Source organism: Rhincodon typus, chromosome 18 (assembly GCF_021869965.1).
Source record: "Rhincodon typus isolate 14 chromosome 18, sRhiTyp1.1, whole genome shotgun sequence".
Taxonomy (NCBI): domain Eukaryota; kingdom Metazoa; phylum Chordata; class Chondrichthyes; order Orectolobiformes; family Rhincodontidae; genus Rhincodon; species Rhincodon typus.
Genome location: NC_063349.1, coordinates 47531116 through 47553061, shown reverse-complemented (window position 1 = coordinate 47553061; position 21946 = coordinate 47531116). Strand labels below are relative to the sequence as shown.

The 21946-nt window shown below is 40.2% G+C and overlaps 2 protein-coding genes across 10 annotated transcripts in view; one reads left to right on the top strand and one right to left on the bottom strand.

Moving 5' to 3' along the window:
* c18h12orf73 (chromosome 18 C12orf73 homolog) overlaps nt 1–4098 on the top strand; it is a 15970-nt gene extending 11872 nt beyond the window's left edge. For all 9 annotated transcript variants that reach the window (XM_048607890.1, XM_048607889.1, XM_048607886.1 and 6 more), the window contains 2 exons: nt 827–976; nt 3044–4098. In XM_048607890.1, the coding sequence (XP_048463847.1) occupies nt 869–976; nt 3044–3139 (204 nt within the window). In that variant the 5' untranslated portion in view covers nt 827–868 and the 3' untranslated portion in view covers nt 3140–4098. The remainder of the gene's footprint in view (nt 1–826; nt 977–3043) is intronic.
* hsp90b1 (heat shock protein 90, beta (grp94), member 1) lies at nt 4097–21946 on the bottom strand. Its single transcript, XM_020517748.2, has 18 exons — nt 21731–21946; nt 20795–20882; nt 16221–16362; nt 15671–15787; nt 13679–14010; nt 13340–13451; nt 13149–13262; nt 10372–10488; nt 9939–10076; nt 9702–9779; nt 7523–7588; nt 6892–7161; nt 6484–6729; nt 5896–6032; nt 5518–5596; nt 4951–5106; nt 4690–4791; nt 4097–4348 (listed from the first exon to the last, which is right to left on the bottom strand). Exons 1-18 carry the CDS (start codon nt 21777–21779, stop codon nt 4319–4321), a joined length of 2373 nt encoding a protein of 790 aa, XP_020373337.1. The 5' UTR covers nt 21780–21946; the 3' UTR covers nt 4097–4318.

Genomic DNA, 21946 nt, shown 5'->3' with positions numbered 1-21946 from the left:
GGAAAGTTTTTGGATAGCTCTGGATTGTTTTCATTGGAGCATAGAAGACTGAAGGGTCATCTGATTGAGGTGTATAAGATCATGAAAAACGTGGACAGAGCAGATAAGAAGCAGCTGTTCCCTTAGATGAAGGGTCAGTCATGAGGGGACACAAGTTCAAAGTGAGGGGCAGGAGGTTTAGCAGGAACGTGAGGAAAAGCTTTTTTATCCATAGGATGGTAAGGGTCTAGAATGTGTTTTCCAGGAGGTCAGTAAAGACAAAGACAAAACACCTTTTAAAAGTACCTAGATGAGCACTTGGCACATCCTAACATTCATCACATCATTATGATGATATGGCACATCATAACATTCAAGGCTATAAACCAAGTGCTGGCAAATGAAATTAGGTTAGAAGGCCAGGTGTTTCTCACGTCACACAAAGGCCTCTTCTGCACTGTGTGATTCTATGCTACATTCTATCCACTTTCCTGTATGCCTCAGAAATCTGGACAATAAATAAAGAGCTGTAAAAGAAGTTATTTGAAACGTGGATGCTAAAACATGAGCTTGATTTTAATAAAAAAACCATAAGATAAATGAAGAGGTGTTGGAAATTGCAAGAATGTAAGACAAACTCTTAAGAAGTGATATCCACAAAAGAAGATGTCATTATTTCAGCCATCTGATCAGAGCTGAAGGTGGGTGGTGGATGTCACAAAATTGTTGCACTTGTGATTTGCCATATCTAAATTAATTTAGATAATTAATCTGTTAAACCATTTTAATATGGTAGTGCTGTAGTGACTCTTCATAGGAGTTTTTAACGATGTCCAATGTTTTGCAGTTGACAGTGCTGTGAAGTAGGAGATTGTTTTAGAAAATAAAAATGCCAGCAGGGGTGTCGTGGCCTCGTTATCTGAAGACGTTGGGGTCAAGCCTTCTTGCGATGTTTGCAGGAGCAGAGGTAGTACACAGGTACTACAGACCAGATTTGGTGAGTGAGAAATTGTTCATTTTGTTTTCTAATAAATTTGCTGCTTCAGTCCTCAATCTTTTTTATATTCATTCATGAGTTAACTATTGTTGGCGAGGCTAGTATTTATTGCCTATCTCTACCACCTTCTCAAAGGTAATTAATGAACTGCCTTCTTGAATTGACACAGTTCATGTGGTATAGATTCTCTCCCAATGGACACTGTCATTGCCTGGCAGGTATGTGGTGTGAATTTTGTCACAGGCCATTTATCACTCCAAACCTGAATGTTGTCTAGGTCTTTCTGCATAAGGACAGACTGCTTGGGTATCTGTCAAGCTTCAAGTGGTCCAATCATCAGCCAATATTCCTAGTTCTGACTTTGTCATGCATTTTTGTTCATTAATGAAGCAGTTGAAAATGGTTGGACCAAGGATACAATACTCTCTGAACCAGGAGGCCTGGGTTCAAGTCCCATCTGCTGTAGAGAGGTAATAAAATCTCTGTGAACAGGTAGATTACAATTTTTTTCTATCCTGAGGAACTTGAGGGCTTTTGTGAGGCAATGGTAGTGTCCCTACCTCTGGGCCATAAGTTGCAATTCAAGTCCCACCTGCTCCAGATGTGTCATAATCAGCAAGTCTTCTAATTCTCAAAATGGCTGCATAGGCCGCAAAGGCTTGTGCACAGCAGTAATGAGAAGTCAAGTTGTGATGGGTGTGTTGATGCTGATCACTATACGGAACATAGCAGTAGCTGTTCAAAAATTAAGGTTAGAGGGAACATTGGTCTGAATGCGTTGATTGAAATAACCGTTGAGGTCTCCTGTGGTGCTGCAGTAGTGTCCTCACCTCTGGGCTAGGATTCAATTTCCACCTGTTTATAGGTGTGTAATAGTATCTGCAAACAGGTTGATTGTAAAATATCTATCCTAAGGAACTCTGCAACAATGTCCCTAGATATTCTCTCACTTGGAAGGGATTGGTGAACAATTTGACTTTACCTACAATGAAATCACTCTTTACTCTCTACTAACATGCCCTTAAATCACTCATACACTAATAAAAATATTTAAGTTGATGACTACACAGAGTAATTTAAAAGAGCTGACATATGCATGGAAGCCTTTTGGCTCGCAATGCAGATTTGAGGGAACATTATTCTTCAACATAGCAGCGATACGCAAGAGTTAAGAAGCCCTTCCATAGCACAGAAGAGCCATTTGTGCAGCATGCGTGTCAGTTAAGAGTGATGATAATACTAAATGACAGCACGTACTCTGGAATGAAATTTTCTTCCTTCCCATATTGTAAAGTTAAATAACCACAAATGTTAACAGGTATGATTTAGTTTGCTGCACTCTTAACATAGTCACATTAGAAGTTCTAGCATGCATTTGATCCACCCTATAGTTTGGAAAATGAGTCTGTGACATTTAAAAAAAATACACAAATGCTTAAGTTAAGATTTTTAGGGTGTAGCATTAACACTGACAATTATTATACTTGTCTAGATAACATCATTAACAAACAATTGCTGGAAAAGCTCCTCATTTTTGTATTTGACTAAGTGTAGTTACATATGAATTAAGTTAAACCTTCAAGTCTATTTGTAACTTGACTTTGCTAGAGTAACCCCTAATTCCCCAAGATGTGCAGCAGTTGCAAAGCAGTTGAAGCAATGATCTGTATTTTTGGTGCATATTATAGGGGTTCCAATAATTACATGCAAATAAAATTCAGTAGTTTAAAAAATTAAGGAACGTTCCAAATAGAAATTCTGCAATGGTGTTGCACACCAGGAATAAGTGTGTATTTAAATACTGTACTTTTGTGGTAACGTGCCCCATTTCCAAGCAATGGGATAACTGTGTTGGTTTGTGCAAATATGCATTACATTTGGAAAAGAAAGAGGGATGGTGTTAGGACAATATTTAAGATATGAAGTGTAGTTTAAACCTAGTGTTGTTTTCAGAACATCTGCTACAGGGAATGTTATTAATAGCTAGTACTTTGCCAAATAGCTAAACACCATACAATATGGTCAGTACTATTACAACTAATTTCATTTAAACTTTGTTTTCTTTAGAGTATACCAGAAATTCCACCTAAACCAGGCGAGCTTAAAACAGAACTACTGGGTCTGAAAAGTCAAGTACAAACTCACAATTCTGAACAACATTAAAAAGAAAGTGGAAAAAATTCAAAGTTCTTAAGTTATGGGCAGCTTATAATGCATTTAAAAATTCCACTCAAGTGTTGTTTGCTTGTATAAGTGTGTACAATTCTTTCACCCATGTGTGACCAAATGTATTTAAAGGTAAGCTGTTGGCCCACTTTACAGAAAATGGTGGTCTGCTGGTATATCTAGCCACGATTAGTGAATTCTTCAGACCTTACAGCGGATTGAGAAACTGCAGGGTTGTTTTTGTCTTTATCTTGCAATGTAAATATTCTTAAAGTTAAAAAAGAACATTTTCCATTTCATTGTTAATTGAGTGTGGCTTGTGGGTTTCCAAGTTAAAACATTTTGCCAAGTACTTCACCGTTTGTAAGTTACAAATAAGATGAAGTGAACTTGAGAATATCTGTTCATTTCATATTCAAACAAGTTCCTGTTTGTAGTTGTATGCTGGATTATTAGCACCTGCTGGACATGTTTCATGGGCTCTCAACCATGTTGAGTATTCACAGAACTGCCAGTCAGCTATTTCATTCAAGGCTGAGAACATATTTGGTCAATGCAATTTCCTATTACTACTGACTAGTTTCAATTCAGCTTAGACAGTAAACAAAATCTTGACTTGACACAAGTCAACCTAATGATTAAGCTATAAAAATGTTACCTGAGGGTTTTGCAAGTTTTCTTGCGAAAGCACATTTTACAGGGCAGCTGAACAATTGAAAATACTTGAGGGGGTAAAATTTAAACAAGGTATGACTTAAGCTGAGTGCCTAGTTATTTCTGGACGAACTGACACCTTACTATATTGATTTTAGACAGTAGAATGGAGTGCTAAGACTGCAATCCTATAGAAAAGGATCCTGCAGGCCAAACTGCTCTATTTTGGAACATTTTGCATGCCAGCAATTTATTTTAAGTGGGTTTCATTGAATGAACAATATTAAAAAACCTTGAACAAAGTTTTTGGAAAAGTTTTATGGTTTACATGACAAGTTTCACAAAGTCATTTTAAATATTACAAATTTACAGTCATTTCACTTGAAGGAATGCAAGTAACATACAAAACTTTCGCCCTCCCAGACCTTTAATAGGGATAGTGAATGGTTTGTTCATCCTGTTCAAATGGTCTCATTTCAGTATATTACACCTTCCCAGTGTAAATTGCAGTCTTCAAATTCCTTACAATTCATCTTTTACATCTGTGGATTCCTGGAAATGGGAAGAAACATGTAACTGAAGTATTGCAAGTGGTCTTTGCATTATTGTACACATGTAAAAAGTCACCAAAATCCCAACATATCCTAGGGCTGCTCTCATATAAAGCCAGCCATCCAGCTAATTGAACCAATCCCAGAAGTGGTGGGGGAAAAGAAAGGAGCACTACTTCAACACAACTGATGAGGAATTTAGCTGAGGGTTAAACTAGGCAAGGAGCACGGTTGAGAAGGCAGGACTTTAACTGTTAACCTCAGCTGGTCTGGAACTGAACCCAAACTCGGTGTCATTTTGTAACTCAAAGCAGTAGCCTCTAGATTTAATTGAAAGCCTACCTCAGTCTGTTTTTCCTCTGTTTCATCATCATCATCATCTGCAATATCTTCTTTCTCCTCTTGTTCTTCAGCCTCTTCAGATATCTCTTCATACTCTTCAACCTTAACAGGAATAATTCAGTGATTAGAATACAATTCTAATCAAGTCAAATCATTTCACTCCCACAATGCTGTCAAATGTTAGGTCTTGCCATCCTTAAAAAGAAAACCAACCAAATGAAGGTTTTGTTAAACACAAGTTTAACCAACACAACTGTATACCTGTTCATTGAGATCTACATTCATGCTTAAGCGAAGCATTCTTTCAATTCTATCGCCATAGGCCTTGGTGTCTGGTAATTGGTAACCAGAGCGTAACGTGGCAGTCTCAAATAATACCATAGCAAGGTCAGTGGCAGTCTGATCCTCCTCATTTTCCTGAAGGAAATATAAAGTTTTACATTAGAACAAAGCCTCAGTAGATTTTGCAAAATAGAAAAGTAGATTTCCTTCCTTTCAAGGAAGGCTTTAATCCACCACAATGCTGTGCTAACCCAGAAATGCAATGTTGCATATGCAGTGTGCAATATTGAGACTTAAACCACTTCTGCCTCACTAGTGCCCAGTACCAACCGTAAAATGGTACTTTGGTAAGACACTGGTTTAAAATGTTTGCACTGTTACAATGGCTTTTCTGTGATAGAAAATAATTGCTTAACTGGTCTGAAAAAAGTGGCCACAACAAAACCCAAATCTTACACAAACCAAATTGGCATGGTACAGCCCATTTAATTCTGAACATTTGTGGCAATTATACAATCCTAGAGTTGTTTTTCCAAATAACCTTACCTTAACTCGTTTCAGCATCTCCTTTATCAAAGGATGTCTTGGATTAACTTCAAATGTCTTCTTTTGACTAGAATAATAACTGAAAGAAAGAGTTCACAAACTCATTAGTACTAAAAAGATACTGATCAAATCTTAGTCATTCCACTTAGTACTAACAAAAGCTGTAAAGATAGCCCACTCCGTTTTACAAGGGCTCGTATGAAAAATTTCAAGTGCATAACATGCATTGTCTCGCATTAGTATTAACATTTTTAAAATTGCTGCTTGTTCCTTAACAAAGTGTCCTGCATCAAACTGCAAGCCAAATTTAGGTTTAGAGGATATTCTGACCCAATACCAAATGTAGTATGTTACTGTTTAAGACTATTAAAAACTTACTTTGTTGAAATATCTTTTCCAGTCTGGTAGGCTTGTGCCTTCATTATTCTTTCCATGTTACCAGACCACCCATACTGGCTGGCCACAAGTGCACTAGGAGAATCTGTTAGACGCTGGGACAGTACAGCCTTCTCAATCTTTTTAAAAAAAATAAAAAAGCATTTAGAATTCCCTTCAGCTCCTAAGAGGCTATGCATTTTTTCTGTAAGGACACTAAGTTTATTAAAATTCCCAACTGTGTTTTGACTGATTGTCACTATTTGGTGCCCTCTGCCTTAAATCCTGCCTTCACTTTAGGTATTTAAAAACACCCTGTTCTTTAGAAAATTGTGGGAATAGTCTTTTCCTGCTAGGATTCCACAACTTAAGCACCGACTTACTAGGTTTACCTATAACAGCACTTAAAATGGCACATGGTACACTGCATTAACAACTGACTAAGAATGAATGAATCATTCTACAATTGATACAAAAAAAGTTGACAATTCAAAAGTTTTGTTTTTGCTGCTGCAAAAAGTGAAACATCCTTACACACATGTAAAAAACTTGAATGATCTTACTACCTTAATGTATCTTGTGGTCACATACCTTATCTTTTAGTGCTTTGTCCTTTAGCCAGGTTAAGAGTGGCTCATACTCCTTCTCCATTGCCTCATGTTTCTCTTTAGCCTTTTCACTTTCATCAAATTTCAGCCCTTCTTTTGCAACATTCTGGAATCTCTTTCCATCAAATTCAGGCAAAGCTTGGATACAGTATTCATCAACAGGTTCTGTCAGATACAGAACCTCATAACCCTTCTTCAGTAGTCGTTCAACAAAAGGAGAAGATTCAACCTGTTAAAAAACAAGAAATTGTTTGTTTATATTGTACAGTTTGATTCAAGACTCCCATTTTGTACAGCAATGCAAAGTGCTATAGTATTATGCACTTGGCAAATATTACTCTGCAGTGCACCTACTGCTCATTTACAAATTTCTCAGTATTAGCAATCACACCTCTTTTCTGCTTGATCCAGCCATGAAGTAGATCTTGTCTTGCTTCTCCTTCATCCTTTCCAAGTACTGCTCCAAACTGGTCCGTTTAGTTTCATGGTTAGAGGACTGGAAACGTAGTAATTTGGCCAAACGTGTTCTATTTGAGTGATCCTCAATTACACCCAGCTTAATATTAGTTCCAAATTCCTTCCAGAATTCATCTTCATACTTCTCTTCTGCAATCTTCTTGATCATATCTAGCGTTTTGCGTACAAGCTTCTTTCTAATGACCTAGAGAAAGAAATTGTCACATGTATTAGAAAATCAGCTATTGAAAAGAATACTACAAAGCAAAACATTCTCACCACCTTCCAAACAGTGATGGGTGGGGCTTTAAAGCCTCAAATCATACTTAAAGCTAAAATTAGGTTAGAGACCTTCATCCTGAAGGGTTATATTCCTCCTTTTAATAATTTATTACATTTGAAGCACAAGAGGCATCGTAAGGAAAAAAGTCACTAGAGTCCCAGAGGGCTGCTCTAAGATAGAACATGTGACTGGTTTAACCCAAGGGTCACCATACCTCAGGTGACAGCAGGGATGCTAATCAGGAGCACTTCAGCTTTAAAAATCAAGGTAACGAACACACTACCTTCAACAATTTGTGCTGTTGCAAAGTCTCACGTGACACATTCAGAGGTAGATCATCAGAATCCACCTGTGGGGAAGAGAGCAGATCAAGTGCTAAAATAAATAACTTTCATAAAAGTGAAAAGAGCAGTTAGAAAGGATTAGACTACATTTGAACAAAAGTATTCTGAAAAATTCCATATAGTAATTCAAAATGTGCCTCATGCACACAAACTACAGGTTTCATACTGCCAGAAATGTTTCAAGTATTTAGATTTAACAGGTTTGCCTGTTCCAAGTTTGGAAATTCACTTTGGACATTGATATACAGTGACATGATTGCATGGTGGTGATCAGCACTGAAGTCAATATTAGGAGGTAGTCACTATTTGAAGACTAGACAAAAAAAAGGAAGTGGGATACTATTGTTTATGGTATCAGTCCAGCAATGATATAGGTGCAACAGATCATATTGTGCAATTTATTTGCTGGAAATAAAGAATAGGAAGGGAAGGCAGTCATAGGTGCAAGTTGTCTATAGATCTTCATAATTGTCATAGTGACTTTAATGTGCATATTGACGAGACAGTTGATGGTCAAGGGCAGTATGAAAGAAAAAATTTGTACAGCATGTCATGGATGTTACTTTTAAAACAAAAAAAAACAAAAAAAACAGCATGTTGGGCAGGTTTTGCAACAAGTTAAGGATTCTCTTTAGGTAGCAACCACATGGTAGAATTTCAAATTTTGAGGAAGAACAACCTGGGTGTCAAACCAATGTCCTCAACCTATATGTCTATTAGAGGCATGAAGAAATTTGTTTAAAAGCAGGCTGGAAAGATAGACCAAGGAAAAAAGGTTTGTGGCAAATATTTCAATGCTCAACAAAAATTCATTCCAGTCTAAAAAGACTGGACAAGGAAAGCCATTGGTAGATAGCAGGGGTGGTCAAAGAGTGAAACAAAAAAAGCACAGAAGTAGCAAACAACGGTGTCACGATTTGGAATCTCTTCTAGAGAAACATCAAAAGCTAATGAGGGGAAGTTGCTTAAGTATACTGTCAAGAACAACTAAACTGCAACAGCTTTTACAGACAAATAGGAAGAGTAGTCAAGGACTAATGAGAAACCTTTGGAGGGTACAACAATGGAATTGATTAATTGGGAATAGGGAAATCACATAATTTAAGCCAGTATTTTGTATCAGCTTTCATGGTGTGAACATCACAAATGAGATAAAGATTATGTATTTGACAGAAAAAAAAAGGGAGCTGAAGGCAGATGGATGAAGATCTGATGGCCTGCATCCAAGGGTTTTAAAAGGAAGTGGTTGCAGAGATACCACAGTTAGTCTAAATTAGACCTTACTGTACCACTATGATACCCCTGCTCAAGGAGGTGGGGAGAGAGACAAAAGCAGGAAACTATAGGCCAGTTGGTCTAACAACTGTTGTTGGAAAAATAGTATAAACCTGCTAAGAAATAGTTTAACAAGAGGAAATTCTTGTTTTAACTGAGTTAAAGTGAGGCCACACCAAGTACAGTGTACAGTCTTTGGTCACTTATTCAAAAATATACTGACATTGGAGGCAGTTCAAAAAATTCAATACTGCTATCTCCTGGGATAATAATAGGTCAACTTAATGGTTGAACAAGCTGAGCCTTTATTCATGGAGTTAAAAGCCAAGTGGTGAATCTCACTGAAAAGAAAGTTTGTGGGGGCTTGACCTGGTAGATGTTTCCATTAGTGGGGAAATCTCAATCTAGGAGGAAGTTACAGAATAAAAAAAAAAAGACAACATTCATTTAGAACTGGGATGCAAAGGAACTTCTGCCAGAAAATACAAGATTATCTGGAGTTCTCTCAAAGATTTGCATTGCGGAAGTTAGATCACTGAAATTTAAAAGGTAGATATTTTTGAAAATACAAGTTGAGACCTTTGATAAGCTGACAAAAAAAGGATCTATGGCTTTGGACAGATCAGTCATGATGATTTCACAGTATGGTGGGGTAGGCTGAAGGGGTTAGATGTCTTACCCCTGCATCTGTTACTCATGTTCCCATGTCATGTGCATTGAAATCAATTCAACATTCAGTTACCGAACAGCAATTTCATTTGTTTGGTCTTAGCAGGCAGTGGAGTACAGTTAATGCTCTAACCATGACCGTATCTGTGAGACACATCATTTAGAACTACTTACTACACCCTTGATGAAATTCAAATACTTTGGCATCATGTCATGGAAGTCATCTGTGATAAACACTCTACGAACAAATAACTGCAAGAAGACATTAGATTGAGAGTGAAAACTAGATTAAAACGCAAGTAACAATATACTATCATCATTTTTATGCACAAAATTGTTAACACTTAAACCACATGTATTGAGAATTTGCTATAGCAATTCAAGTCTAACTTTATTAGAGAAGTAGCATACCTTAATGTAGTCAGATTTCTTTGATCCGTATTCATCAAATAAACCACGGGGTGCAGTTTTAGGCACAAACAAGATAGACTTGAATGTGACTTCTCCTTCAGCAGTGAAGTGGATATGAGCTATTGGTTCCTCAGAATCCTGAAAAGAAAGGATTTCATAAAGCTAAATTCATTAGGAGTCACTTAGCATATTTCAAAATCACTTCTAGAAATTAATTGTTTCATATTCTCACTGCAGCCTGATCACATGCAGGAGGAACAGCACCAAACATTAAGTTTAAAATGCAGTATGGCCCTTCACAAATGAGTAGGATACTACCCAATTGGTCATTCTGGACCTGGTTACCAGAATAATTGTTTTAAAACCACTTAACAGGCTGTACAATGTTTGTTAACAAAAACAGGAATTCAGATTCTAGGAGGAAGAGTGTTACCTTTGAGAAGGTTTTGTAAAAAGCTGTATATTCTTCATCTTCTATTTCTTTAGTTGGTCTTTGCCAGATTGGTTTGATGTCATTCATCAGCTCCCAATCCCAGACTGTTTTCTCAACCTGCATAAAATCAAGAATTAAGTCAGTCCTGGAATATAGGAACACAAGACCTAGTATTCTGAACCCATATGCCTTAACAGCCTTTCAATTTATGTCTGAGCTCTAACTATTGACATGCTTTGATTCTATAGTTCTCATTATCATGACTTTCAAAAATGATTATTTGATTCAATTTCAGCTTTCAGGATAGACAAGACATTGCTGATCTGTGCAATAGTCCTTTAACATCTCTATAGCCTTACCTAGCAGCATAGTTTAAAAAAGCTGGCCACTTGCTTTGGCGTCTCTTACCGCTAAGAGTGTCTCTTGAACGAAGTTACCCATTATCTTGACTGCCCAAATTAAAAGTGATCTGGCTATTGAGGTTGCTAACTTGCTTGCCAAGCTGGCTTGTTTTTGTTCAGACATTCCATCATCATGCAAGGTAACATCAGTGAGGCGTCCGATGTTGTTCTACTCTGCTTGGAATTTTTACCAACCGGTCCATTATGGCAAGTAGTGTCATTTCTGGTTTTGTTCTGTATGGGTTTGTATTGGAGGCCAATCTTTTTTTGGATTAGTTTGTGGGATGTGGGCTTCACTAGCTGGCCACCATTTCTTACCCACCCCTAGTTGCCCTTGATAAAGGTGGTAGTGAGCTGCCTTCTTGAACCACTGCAGTCCACCTGCTGTGGGTTGATCCACAATGCTATTCAGCAGGGAATTCCAGGATTTCAACCCAGCGATAGTGAAGGAATGGCAATATATGTTTCCAAGTCAGGATGGTGAGTGACTTGGGAGGGGAATTTCCAGGTGGTGGCATTCCCATGTCTGCTGCCCTTTTCTTTCTAGATGGAAGTGGTCGTGGGTTTAGAAGGTACTGCCTGAGGATCTCTGGTGAACTTCTGCAGTGCATCTTGTAGATAGTACACACCATTGTCAGTGGTGGAGGGAGTGGATGCAGTGCCAATCAAGCAGACTGCTTTGTCCTGGATGGTGCGAAGGTTCAAGAGCTGTTGGAGCTGCGCTCATCCAGGCAAGTGGGGAGTGTTCCATTTCACTCCTGACTTGTGCCTTGTAGATGGTGGCCAGGCTTCGACGAGTCAGGAGGACAGTTATTTGCCACAGTATTCCTAGCTTCTGACCTGCCCTTGTAGCCACTGTTTATGTGGTGAACCCAGTTGAGTTTCTGGTCAATGATAACCCCTAGGATGTTGATAGTGGGGATTCGGTGATGGTAACACCATTGAATGTCAAGGGGTGGTGGTTAGATTGTCTCTTATTGGTGATGGTCATAACCTGGCATTTGAGTGGTGTGAATGTCACTTGCCACTTGTCAGCCCAAGCCTGGATATTGTCCAGATCTTGTTGCATTTGAACATGGACTGCTTCAGTATCTTAAGAGTCACAAGTGGTACTAAACATTGTGTCATCAACAAACATCCCCACTTCTGACCTTATGATGGAGGGAAGGTCATTGATGAAACAGCTTGAGATGGTTGGGTCAAGGACACCACCTTGATCTCCTGGAGCTGAGATGATTGACCTCCAACAACCATAACCATCTTCCTATGTGTCAGGTATGACTCCAACCACCGGAGAGTTCGTTCCCCAATACCCATAGATTCCAGTTTTGCTAGGGTTCCTTGATGGCACAGTCAAATGCAGTCTTGAGATCAAGGGCTGTCACTCTTACTGCCCCCTCTGGAATTCAGCTCTTTTGTCCATGTTTGAACCAAGGCTGCAATGAGGTCAGGAGCTGGAGTAGCCCTGGCAGAACCCAAACTGGGTGTCATTTGAGCAGGTGCTGCTTGACAGCATTGATGACACCTTCCATCACTTTACTGATTTTTGGGAGTAGACTGATGGGGCAATAACTGGTCAGGTTGGCTTTGTGTACAGGACATACTTGAGCAATTTTCCTCATTGCTGGATAGATACCAGTGTTGTAGCTGTACTGGAATGGCTTGATTAGGGTAGCAGCAAGTCTTCAGTACTATTGCCAGAATGACATCAGGGCCCATAGCCCTTATAGTATCCAGTATCGTCAAGTGTTTGATATCACAGAATTCAGCCAATTCAATTCACTCCATGTGTTTGTTGATTGCATTATGGGTTTAGAACCATGCCTCTAGGAATTCCCATGCATGTCTATGTTTGGCTTGGGCTACTATGGTTACATTGTCCCAGTTAAACTGATGGCCTTCATTGTCCAAGTGTACTAACATTAAGGGAAACAAGCCAGCTCAGCGAGCAAATCAGCAACGTCACCCACAACCCAAGCTACAAGTCTTGGCTAAAACATGATCAGACTATTATTTGGCAAATCTGCCACAAACACTTCCAAATCTACTACAACTTTCCAGTTGGCTGATCAGCTAGTTTGCAATACAGTGATACCAGCAGCACAGTTTCAACTCTGACATCAACCGAGGTTATGAATGGCCCCTCCTCAACTTCATCCCTTGCCAGAGGTGTGACGACCCTCAAGTTGAGCCACCACTAGTTGTCTGGGACTAAGGTGACTTACTGTTACAGCTCCCTCTAAGTTGTTTACTTGCAAATCCTCAACTAGATCTCTGGCAACACTAATAGCCACTACCTTTATCCTTAGAAGCCTCCTGTCTCTCGACCAATTCAGTGAATACTGTGAACATGCTTATGTAGCTAAAAGTTCATACTTTCTTAGTTTTAGCCTTCTTTTCTTCATCTTCCTCTTCAACTGCTGCCTCATCATCGGTTTCTTCTTTTTCCTTTGTTTCTTCCTCATCCATTGGTTCTTCTACAGTTTCTGTCTATTAAGAGAAGCTTAGATTAAAATTTAGAAATTAGATGAGTTTACTGTCCACAAGGAGATTTGCATCTGAATTACCTTGCTGCTCCAGATATAGATGGGGAAGTTGATGAATTGAGAATATTTCTTTACAAGATTTTTGATGGTGTCCAGTTCAAGGTAGTCAGATGCCTCTTCCTTCAAGACTAATCTAAAAAACAGTCCAAGACATGAAATTAGACAATTCCAAACAATTTAGTAATTCAACAATCAATGCTTTATAGCAGTAAGTTGTACAAATTTATTATGATAGCTGTATTAGGCAGCAATAATAACTGCATTGCCAGCCAGCTAATATTTTGATCATTCTAGAGCAAGGAATTCTGTTTCCAAGCCCTATTTGAGGGATGACTGGAAGAATCTGAATTCATAACTTACGAAATAGTAGTACCACGTCCCAACGTATTTCCTCGTGGGTCCTCTATGATAGAGAATTCATTGGAGTCAGATTCCCAGATATGCTGTGTACCATTGTTGTGCTTTGATGTTACAATAACCTTATCTGCCACCAAGAAAGCGGAGTAGAATCCAACTCCAAACTGGCCAATTAACTCAGAGGCAGATTGATCATCACTTTGCACCTCTGTCAGCTTATTTAAGAATTCACTTGTTCCAGACTTTGCAATTGTCCCAAGGTTTTTAATCAGCTCATCCTTGGTCATTCCAATGCCTGTATCCATGACATGCAACATGTTCTTCTCTTTGTCAGCCTAGGGAGAAATAGTGTAAATTTTCCAGTGTACTTTATTTACATTGATAAATGTAATTTCTGAATGCTAGTGATGGACTAAATTTGCAACATTCAGAATTTAAAAGAATCACCCCTGTTCTAATCAGCTGTACACTCCCCATTGGGAGTCAAGCGCATTACTTGAAGCTTGTTCTGAATTGTACTGCATGTAAACACAAAATGCATGCTTTCTTAAAAAGAAAGTTAATGATTCAGTAGTTGACAATAAATTTAGGCTTTGTAGGCATGTATCAACTATTTTATGGATGCTCAGAAAATACAGCTTTGTGCCAAGGCAAAAAAGTTCCAAAAATCTGTACAATTGAAGAATGTGCAAGTAATGTGGAGGCGCTGCAGGTATCCACACTAAAATGTTAGAAAGACATATCAAACAATCTGAGGTCCCTAGATACAAGGATCATCCCTCTGGTTTGGAAAATCAGGGGATTTACAGCCCATTTGGCCTAACATTAGTTGTGGGGAAATTGGAGTCTATAATCAAGGATGGAGTAGCTGAACACTGAATTTTCAGTTAATCAGGGATAGCCAGTATGCATTCATGACAGGGAGGTCATGCCTGACAAACCTCATTAATATTTTTAAAGAGGTGACTAAAGGCAGTGGACATTGGAATATCTATGGATATTGTTTATATGGACTTAAAGGCATTTGATGAAGTCCCATTAAAAAGGATTTTTAATTAAAGTGAGAAGCATACACATGAAGGGCAAATTACTCATTGCTGGTAAACCAGTTGAGTAGCCAGCCACAGAAAGGAACAATGGGTAGGTACTGAAATTGGCAGGATGTGACCAGCGGAGTCCCACAAGTGTTAAGTGCCTCAAGTATTCAAGTATTAACAACTTGGATAATGGCACAGAAAGTCATATATCCAGATTTGCTGATATTGTAGACAGTGTAGATTATAACATAAAATTACAAAGTGATTTTTGTACAGCAAGTGAATGGGCAAAACTGTGGCAGAGAGAGTTCAAAGCAGGCAAGAGAGAAGTTATCCATCTTGGACTAAAAAAGATAGACCAGGGTACTTTCATACCATGAAGAAAGTAAGGAGTTTGACATGGTTTACAGGAGTGAAACCTGGATTGCAGGGGTTAAATTACAAGAAGAGATTATACAAATTAGGCCTGTTTGCACTAAAATTTAGAAAAGTTGAGGTAATCTGATCAAGGTATTAAACTATTTCTACTGGTTGGGTATTCTAGAACCACGGGCATTGTCTGAGAATTGGTGGCAGACTGTTCAGCCGAGATGTTAGGAAACACTTGTACACAAAGAATGGCAGATGTTTGTAACTCATACAAACAGCAGTTGATGCTAGATCAATTGTTAGTATTCAATCTGAAATAGACAAGTTTAAGCAAAATATTATAGGAAAGTGGGCCAGAGGCAGATATATAATTAGGCCACAGATTAGCACTGGAACAGGGTTGAGGCACTGAATGAACTACTCCTGTTCCTAGACAGCTCCCCATAAGATTATAGCTTGTGCTAAACTAATATCGCAAATACAGACCAAATGCTGTCACTGGTCCTTGAGCTGATCAAAGTCTTTGTTACAACAATCTCAATTAATCCAGCACTATTTATTGCGTCAAGTTTAACAAAAGAAATTTAACCTTTATCTTGATGGTCATCTCTTCTGTGGCATGTAGTGCAGTATCATTTGTGAGGGATATCAACCGGATCTTGTCCAGAGCATCGGAAGCATTAGAAATCAGTTCACGGAGAAATATCTGACAACAGCAAACATTAAGTTAAGACCTCACAGTCAAATATAGTTATCATAAAATATACAGGACTGTATTTGAGATTCACTGATATCTAGCTTTGACATCTGTAAAACATCAGTATTCCTAACTATTGGAGTAGATCAGAACACCACAACCATTAACAAGAAAGAATAACCACAGATTCATTGTTGACATCAAATAAATGTATTTAAAAGAGATACTAGTTCTGTTAGTCTTTGCCTCAACCCCAGAACACAGTATGGAATGATTATGCAGTGAATAGGAAAAGTTAAATGTTACTAAACACCCAGCTTTCAGGTTCAGCATACTTTACCACTGCAAGAGTACCAAATTTAGAATCCCACATGGTCACAGGGTAGCAATCCTAAAGGTATGCATATTGAAAAAAATTCAGGAATATGTAAAAAAAGCTTACCTCTTTATTTTTATACAGTGAATTAATGATCAGCTTCATCATTCTGTTAACTTCTGCTTGGAACATGAATTTTTCAGCCTTTTCCCTGATTTCTTTAACTTGAGCAGGATTCAGTCCATCCAATTGGATAGCTTCTTCCTCCCTACCAAGGGGAATGGAATGTGTTAGATTCATTACTTTGACATCAATAAAGTCAATACTTCAAGGAAGATTCTTTCCTGTTAAAATTTGTGTAGGGAGTTGTAATATTTACAGAACTCAATGCTAAGCTCTTTAAAACCAAATACTGTTTAAATTGTATAAAACATTGGTTAGGTCATAGCTGGAGTGTTGCGTGCAGTTCCACAATCCACACCATCAGGAGGATGCAAAAGCACTGGAGAGGCTGCAGAGGAGATTTATCAGCATGTTGCCCAGGCTGGCAAGTTTCAGTTATGGAGAGATGGGTCAGACTGAATCCTTACAGGAGAGGAGATCGAGAGGGAACATGATTGAGATGCATAAAATTGAGGGGCATAGATAAGGTAGACAGGGGAAACTTTTCCCCTCAGAAGGAAAAGTGAGCAGAGGGCATGATTTAGGAGCTAAGTGCCAGTGAGGGCAAGAACAGGAGGGCATGGCAGATGAACAAGTGGCTGAAGAATTGCTGTGGGGCAGGGATTCTGATTCCTGGATCATTGGGATCTTTTGTGGGGCAGAGGTGACCTGTTCAAGAAGGATAGGTTGCACCCGAAATGGTGAGACCCATATCTTGGCAGGCAGATTTGCTATTGCTGCAAGGGAAGGTTTAAACTAGATTGGCAGGGGGGTGGGATCCTTAACTGCATGGAGGCAAGTGCAAGGCTGGAAGGAGATATAGTAATCAGAAATAGCAAGTTGAAGAGACGTCAGGCTAGAATACAACTGGGAGCGAGGAATGCCTGTTGGATTAAACTGCATCTATTTCAAATGTAAGAGGGCTGACAGGTAAGGCTGATGAACTCAGTGTGGATAGCTACATAGGACTGGGATATCATAGCCATGTTTTTGTAATGGCCAAGGGAGGTAGAAGGCTGGCAGCTTAATGTGCCAGGGTACAGGTGCTTAGGCAGAACAGAGATGGAGGAAAAGAGGGGAGGGGGGACTCGCATTTTTGATTAAGGGGAGTATCACAGCAGTAATCAGAGAGGAAATAACTGAGGGATCATCTAATGAGGCTTTGTGGGTGGAGCTAAGAAATAAGGGAATGATATCTTTTAAAGGTTGACTATTTGGGGACCCATGAAATAATGAGAATTAGAGGAACAAATACACAGGAGCAATAGATTGTTCAGTGCGGAATTTTAGTTTTCCAACACTATAACAGGCCCAGTCTGTGTAAAGGGCATAGATTGGGTAGAATTTGTTAAGTGTGTTCAGGAAAGTTTCCTCAAGCAGTGTATTGAGTGTCCTACTTGGGAAGGGGCAAAACTTGATCTACTCCTGGGAAATAGGGCAGGACAGGTGCCTGGGGCAACAGTGGGGGAGCACTTTGGGACCAGTGACCACAGTTCTACTAATTTTAGAATAGTTCTGGAGAACAAAACTGGTCAACAAGTTCAAATTCTAAATTGGGTCAAGGGGAAGCTTGATGGAATTAAGAACTTGCAGGGGTTAATTGGAGTAGTTTGTTTGCAGGCAAAGTGACCTCTGGCAAGTGGGAGGCCTTTAAAAGTGTGATAGCTCGAGTTCAAGGTCTCTATGATTGTGAGGGTGAAGGGAAAGGTTGACAGGAGTAGGGAACCCTGGATGACAAGATATTGAGGCTTTGACCAGAAAAAAGGAGGCATGGCTCAGGCACAGGCAGCAGGGATCAAGGGAATCCCTGAAGATATATTGGGGATACAGGGATTTATTGAAGACAATTAGGAGGGCAAAAAGGGGGCATAATAGCACTTTGGCTGAGAAGATTAGCGTGAACCCAATGAGATTCTAAGTATATTAAAAGGGAAAAGAATAACTAGAGACAGAATAGGACCCCTCAAGAGCCAAAGTTGGCATGCATGTGTGGAACCGCAGGAGATGGGCAACGATTATTCTCCTCTGCTTACCATGGAGAAAGACTTGGGAAGTTAGTGGTGATATCTTGTGGACAGTCCATATTATAGTAGAGGTGGTATTTGCAAGTATTAGAATGTATAAAGGCTAATAAACCTCATGGTCCTGACCAGATATAACCACAAACCCTCCAAGAGGTAGAAGAAATTGTGGGGGCCCTGGCAGATATATTTGCACCATTGTCAGCCATGGGTAAGGGCTCAGAAGACTGCAGGGTAGCAAATGTTGTGCTCTTATTCAAGGAGAGCTGCAAAGAAAACAACTTGAGAATTATTGACAAGTAAGCCTGTGGTGGGCAAGTTACTCAAGAAGATTGAGGGATAAGATATACATGCATTTGGAAAGACAGGGTTTGATTAGTAGTCAGCATGGATTTATGCATGAGAGATCATGCCTATCAAATTTAGCAGTTCTTTGATGAAGTGACCATGAAGGTTGACGAGGGCAGGGTGGTAGATGTAGTCTATATGAGTTTCAGTAAGGCCTTCGAGGTTCCACATGGTAGGCTGCTTTAGAAGATTAGATCACACAGAATCCAGGAAGAGCTGATAAATTGGATACACAATTGGCTTGATGGTAGGAAGCAGACAGTAAGTGGCAGGATGCTTGTCAGACTGGAGACCTGTGACTAGTGGTGTGCCTCAGGGATCAGTGCTGGGCCCATTATCATTCATGTCATTATTATAGATAAAAACTGCAATGTCAAGACATGATTAGCAAGTTTACGGATGACACTAAAATAGGCAGTATCATGGACAGTGAGAATGGTTATGGGGCAGGATCTTGATCAGCTAGGGAAGTGGACCAAGAAATGGCAAATGGAGTTTAAAATAGATAAAGCGACGTGTTGCATCTTGGAAAGTCAAATCAAGGTAGGAGTTTCACGGCAAATGGTAGGGCCTTAAGGAGTGCAGTGGAACAGACAGACCTTGGAGTGCAGGTGGCTCCACTTTCAGAAAAGTGTGCACAGGTGGACAGGGCAATGAGACAATTTTTCACACACCAGCCTTCTTCAGTCAGGGCATATGAGTGCCTAAGTTAGGAAGTTATGCTGCAGTTGTACAGGACATTGGTGAGACTGCACTGGAGTAGTGTTCAGTTTTGGTCACCTTGCTATAGGAAGGATGTTATTAAAACTGGAAAGAACACAGGAGAAATTTGAAAGGATGTTGCCAGGACTCAAGGGAACGAACTATAGGAGAGGCTGGATAAGCCAAGACATTTTTCTTTACAGCATAGGTGACTGAGGGGGGAAATTGTGTATGAAAGTGTATGAGATCATGAGATGCATGACAAGGGTGAATGCACTCAGTCTTTTCCCCGGGGTTGGGGAATCAAGGACTAGAGGGCATCAGTTTAAGGTAAGAGGGGCAACTTTTTAAAAAAAAAACCTCAGTGTGGTATGCATATGGAATGAGTTGTCAGCAGAAGTAATTGAGGCAGATATATTAACAACATTTAAAAGGCATTTGGACAAATACATGAATAGGAAAGGTTTAGATGCACATGGGCCAAGTGCAGGGAAATGGGGTTAGTGTGGATGGACCAGTTTGGGCCAAAGGACCTGTCTCTGTGCTGTAGGACTGGGATGAGGGGAAAAGTCTTTACAGGCAGAGGGTGGTGGGAATCTGAAACTCACTAAGTGCGGTAGAGGCAGAAATCCTCATGTTATGTATATGTGCACTTGTGACACCAAGGCATACAAGGCTATGGGGCAAGAAAATTGGATTAACAATTAGGTGGCTGTTTTTGACTGGTGTGGATACAATGGGCCAAAGGGCCTTTTTCTGCATTGTAGATCTCCGTAACTCTAATTGGGGTGCAAGTAGATTACTTCTTACTTAGCTCATAGCTAATCTGGAGTCACATGATAAAAAGTCAAGCTATTGCAAAAAAGTGTAGTCCATACTGTGTTATTAACATGCTTGTCAAGGTTATAAAGCCCTGGCCCAGCTCCAAGGTCAACTTCACTAAAAACCTGAAAATGGAACATGCATAAACTAGTGGAAATAAGCCAAGTGGCAATATCAAATACAAGATGGAATAATTCTAGATTTAAAAAGACAGCTTGTAATGTCATATTGCTCTTGATGCCAGAGAACAAAAAAGGCATACCATGATTTTAATATGGTTAGTGAAACCTTTCCATTCAAATTACTGTGACACAAAATAATCTCAACATTACAGTACTGTGTATTGCTAAAGATTCCAATATTTCTAAGTCTATCTAGAACATCAACATAATCCACAGTACATCTTCAATTTTCGCACCATTGAATGGTGCGCCAGTAGGAGCCTCAGTCTAAGAATGGTCACGTTGCTTTCTATTCTTTGAAAGAGTGAACCAGTTGAGACTTCACAACAATCCTGCAGCTCTCCTGGCCATTTTCTGACTTTCAATATCTAAAATTCAATACAAGCTTTATGAATGGCTGTTCAAGGACTCGTTCAATCTCAAGTACAGTAGAGAAAAACTGAACATGCACAGAGGGCAGCACCTTTTAACAACTTCATCGTCGGTCCGTGATCCGTCTCTGCTTTTCCCGAGATCTTCCTCGACCGTTTCATCTTCAGCTCTAACGTGAGCTGGGGAAAAAGCAAAAAAAAAGTCGGCCGTTCGTAAGCAGTATGTTTGGACGAACCCGGGTGTGCCTTACTCCAAAGGAGACAACCGCCCAACGCACTGATGGAGCCGGCCGAGCCCCCAAAAAGGAAGCACAGGGCCAGAACTTGACGGCGCAGTCCGACAAAGATAGCTCCGGAAAGAGAGAGGGGAGAACAATCTCCTCCTAGAGAGCTCGTTTCAGCCCCAACAAGCAAGGGCCGTCCGAGGGAGGGAAAGAAAGAAGCGAAAAAAGGGAGAGGAGCAACACAGAGTATGGGACTGACGGGGAAAGATGAGAGCGGGGCAGCGAGGAGGCGTGCGTGGGGATTGGGGAACAGTGAGAGGGATGGGATGGGAAGGGAAGGAATAAGGATAAGGACGAAGACGGGAGGGATGGTGGTATTGAGGGAGGGCGTCCGTAGGAGAAGTTATATTGAGAATAGTCACTGAGGGGATAGCATAGAGTGAGTGAAGGAGGTGGTGGTTGGTATTGAGGGAGTTAGAAACCTTGGTAATGGTAATTGAGGGAGGGCGGCCAGCCAGTGAGGGAAGAGCGGTGCGGGTTTGCGGGGGGGGTTAGATTAGTGGAGGAAATCGGTGCAGATGTGCGTTTTACTGCCCGTTAACTTTACATCCCGCGTGCGCGCACAGCCTCTTCCCTTCTCGTCGCGACCATGTCCCCGTCTCAATTCAAGTCGAGAAAGGATCCGAGGTGGTGGTGGTTGTCGAATCCCGAGTTAGGGCCCGGGTCAACAGCCCGGCATGGGGGCGCGGAGGGGCAGTGAGGAAGATTCTAGAAACCAGCCGCTCGCACCCTTTCCACACTTACCGAACGCCAGGAGCGCGCACACTAGCGCGAGAATCCAGGCCTGTCTCATCCTTACGTACGAGCTCCAAACTTCTTCTTCGTATTAATAGTTTTTTTTCCCTTTCCCCGACCCAGCCGCCGGTACAGGACCGTTAAACTTCAATCCACCTCACGCCAACCGCTCCACGCCGCGGTTTCTTCAATAAAACACAGGCGAATGGGCAGGGGATACAGGGA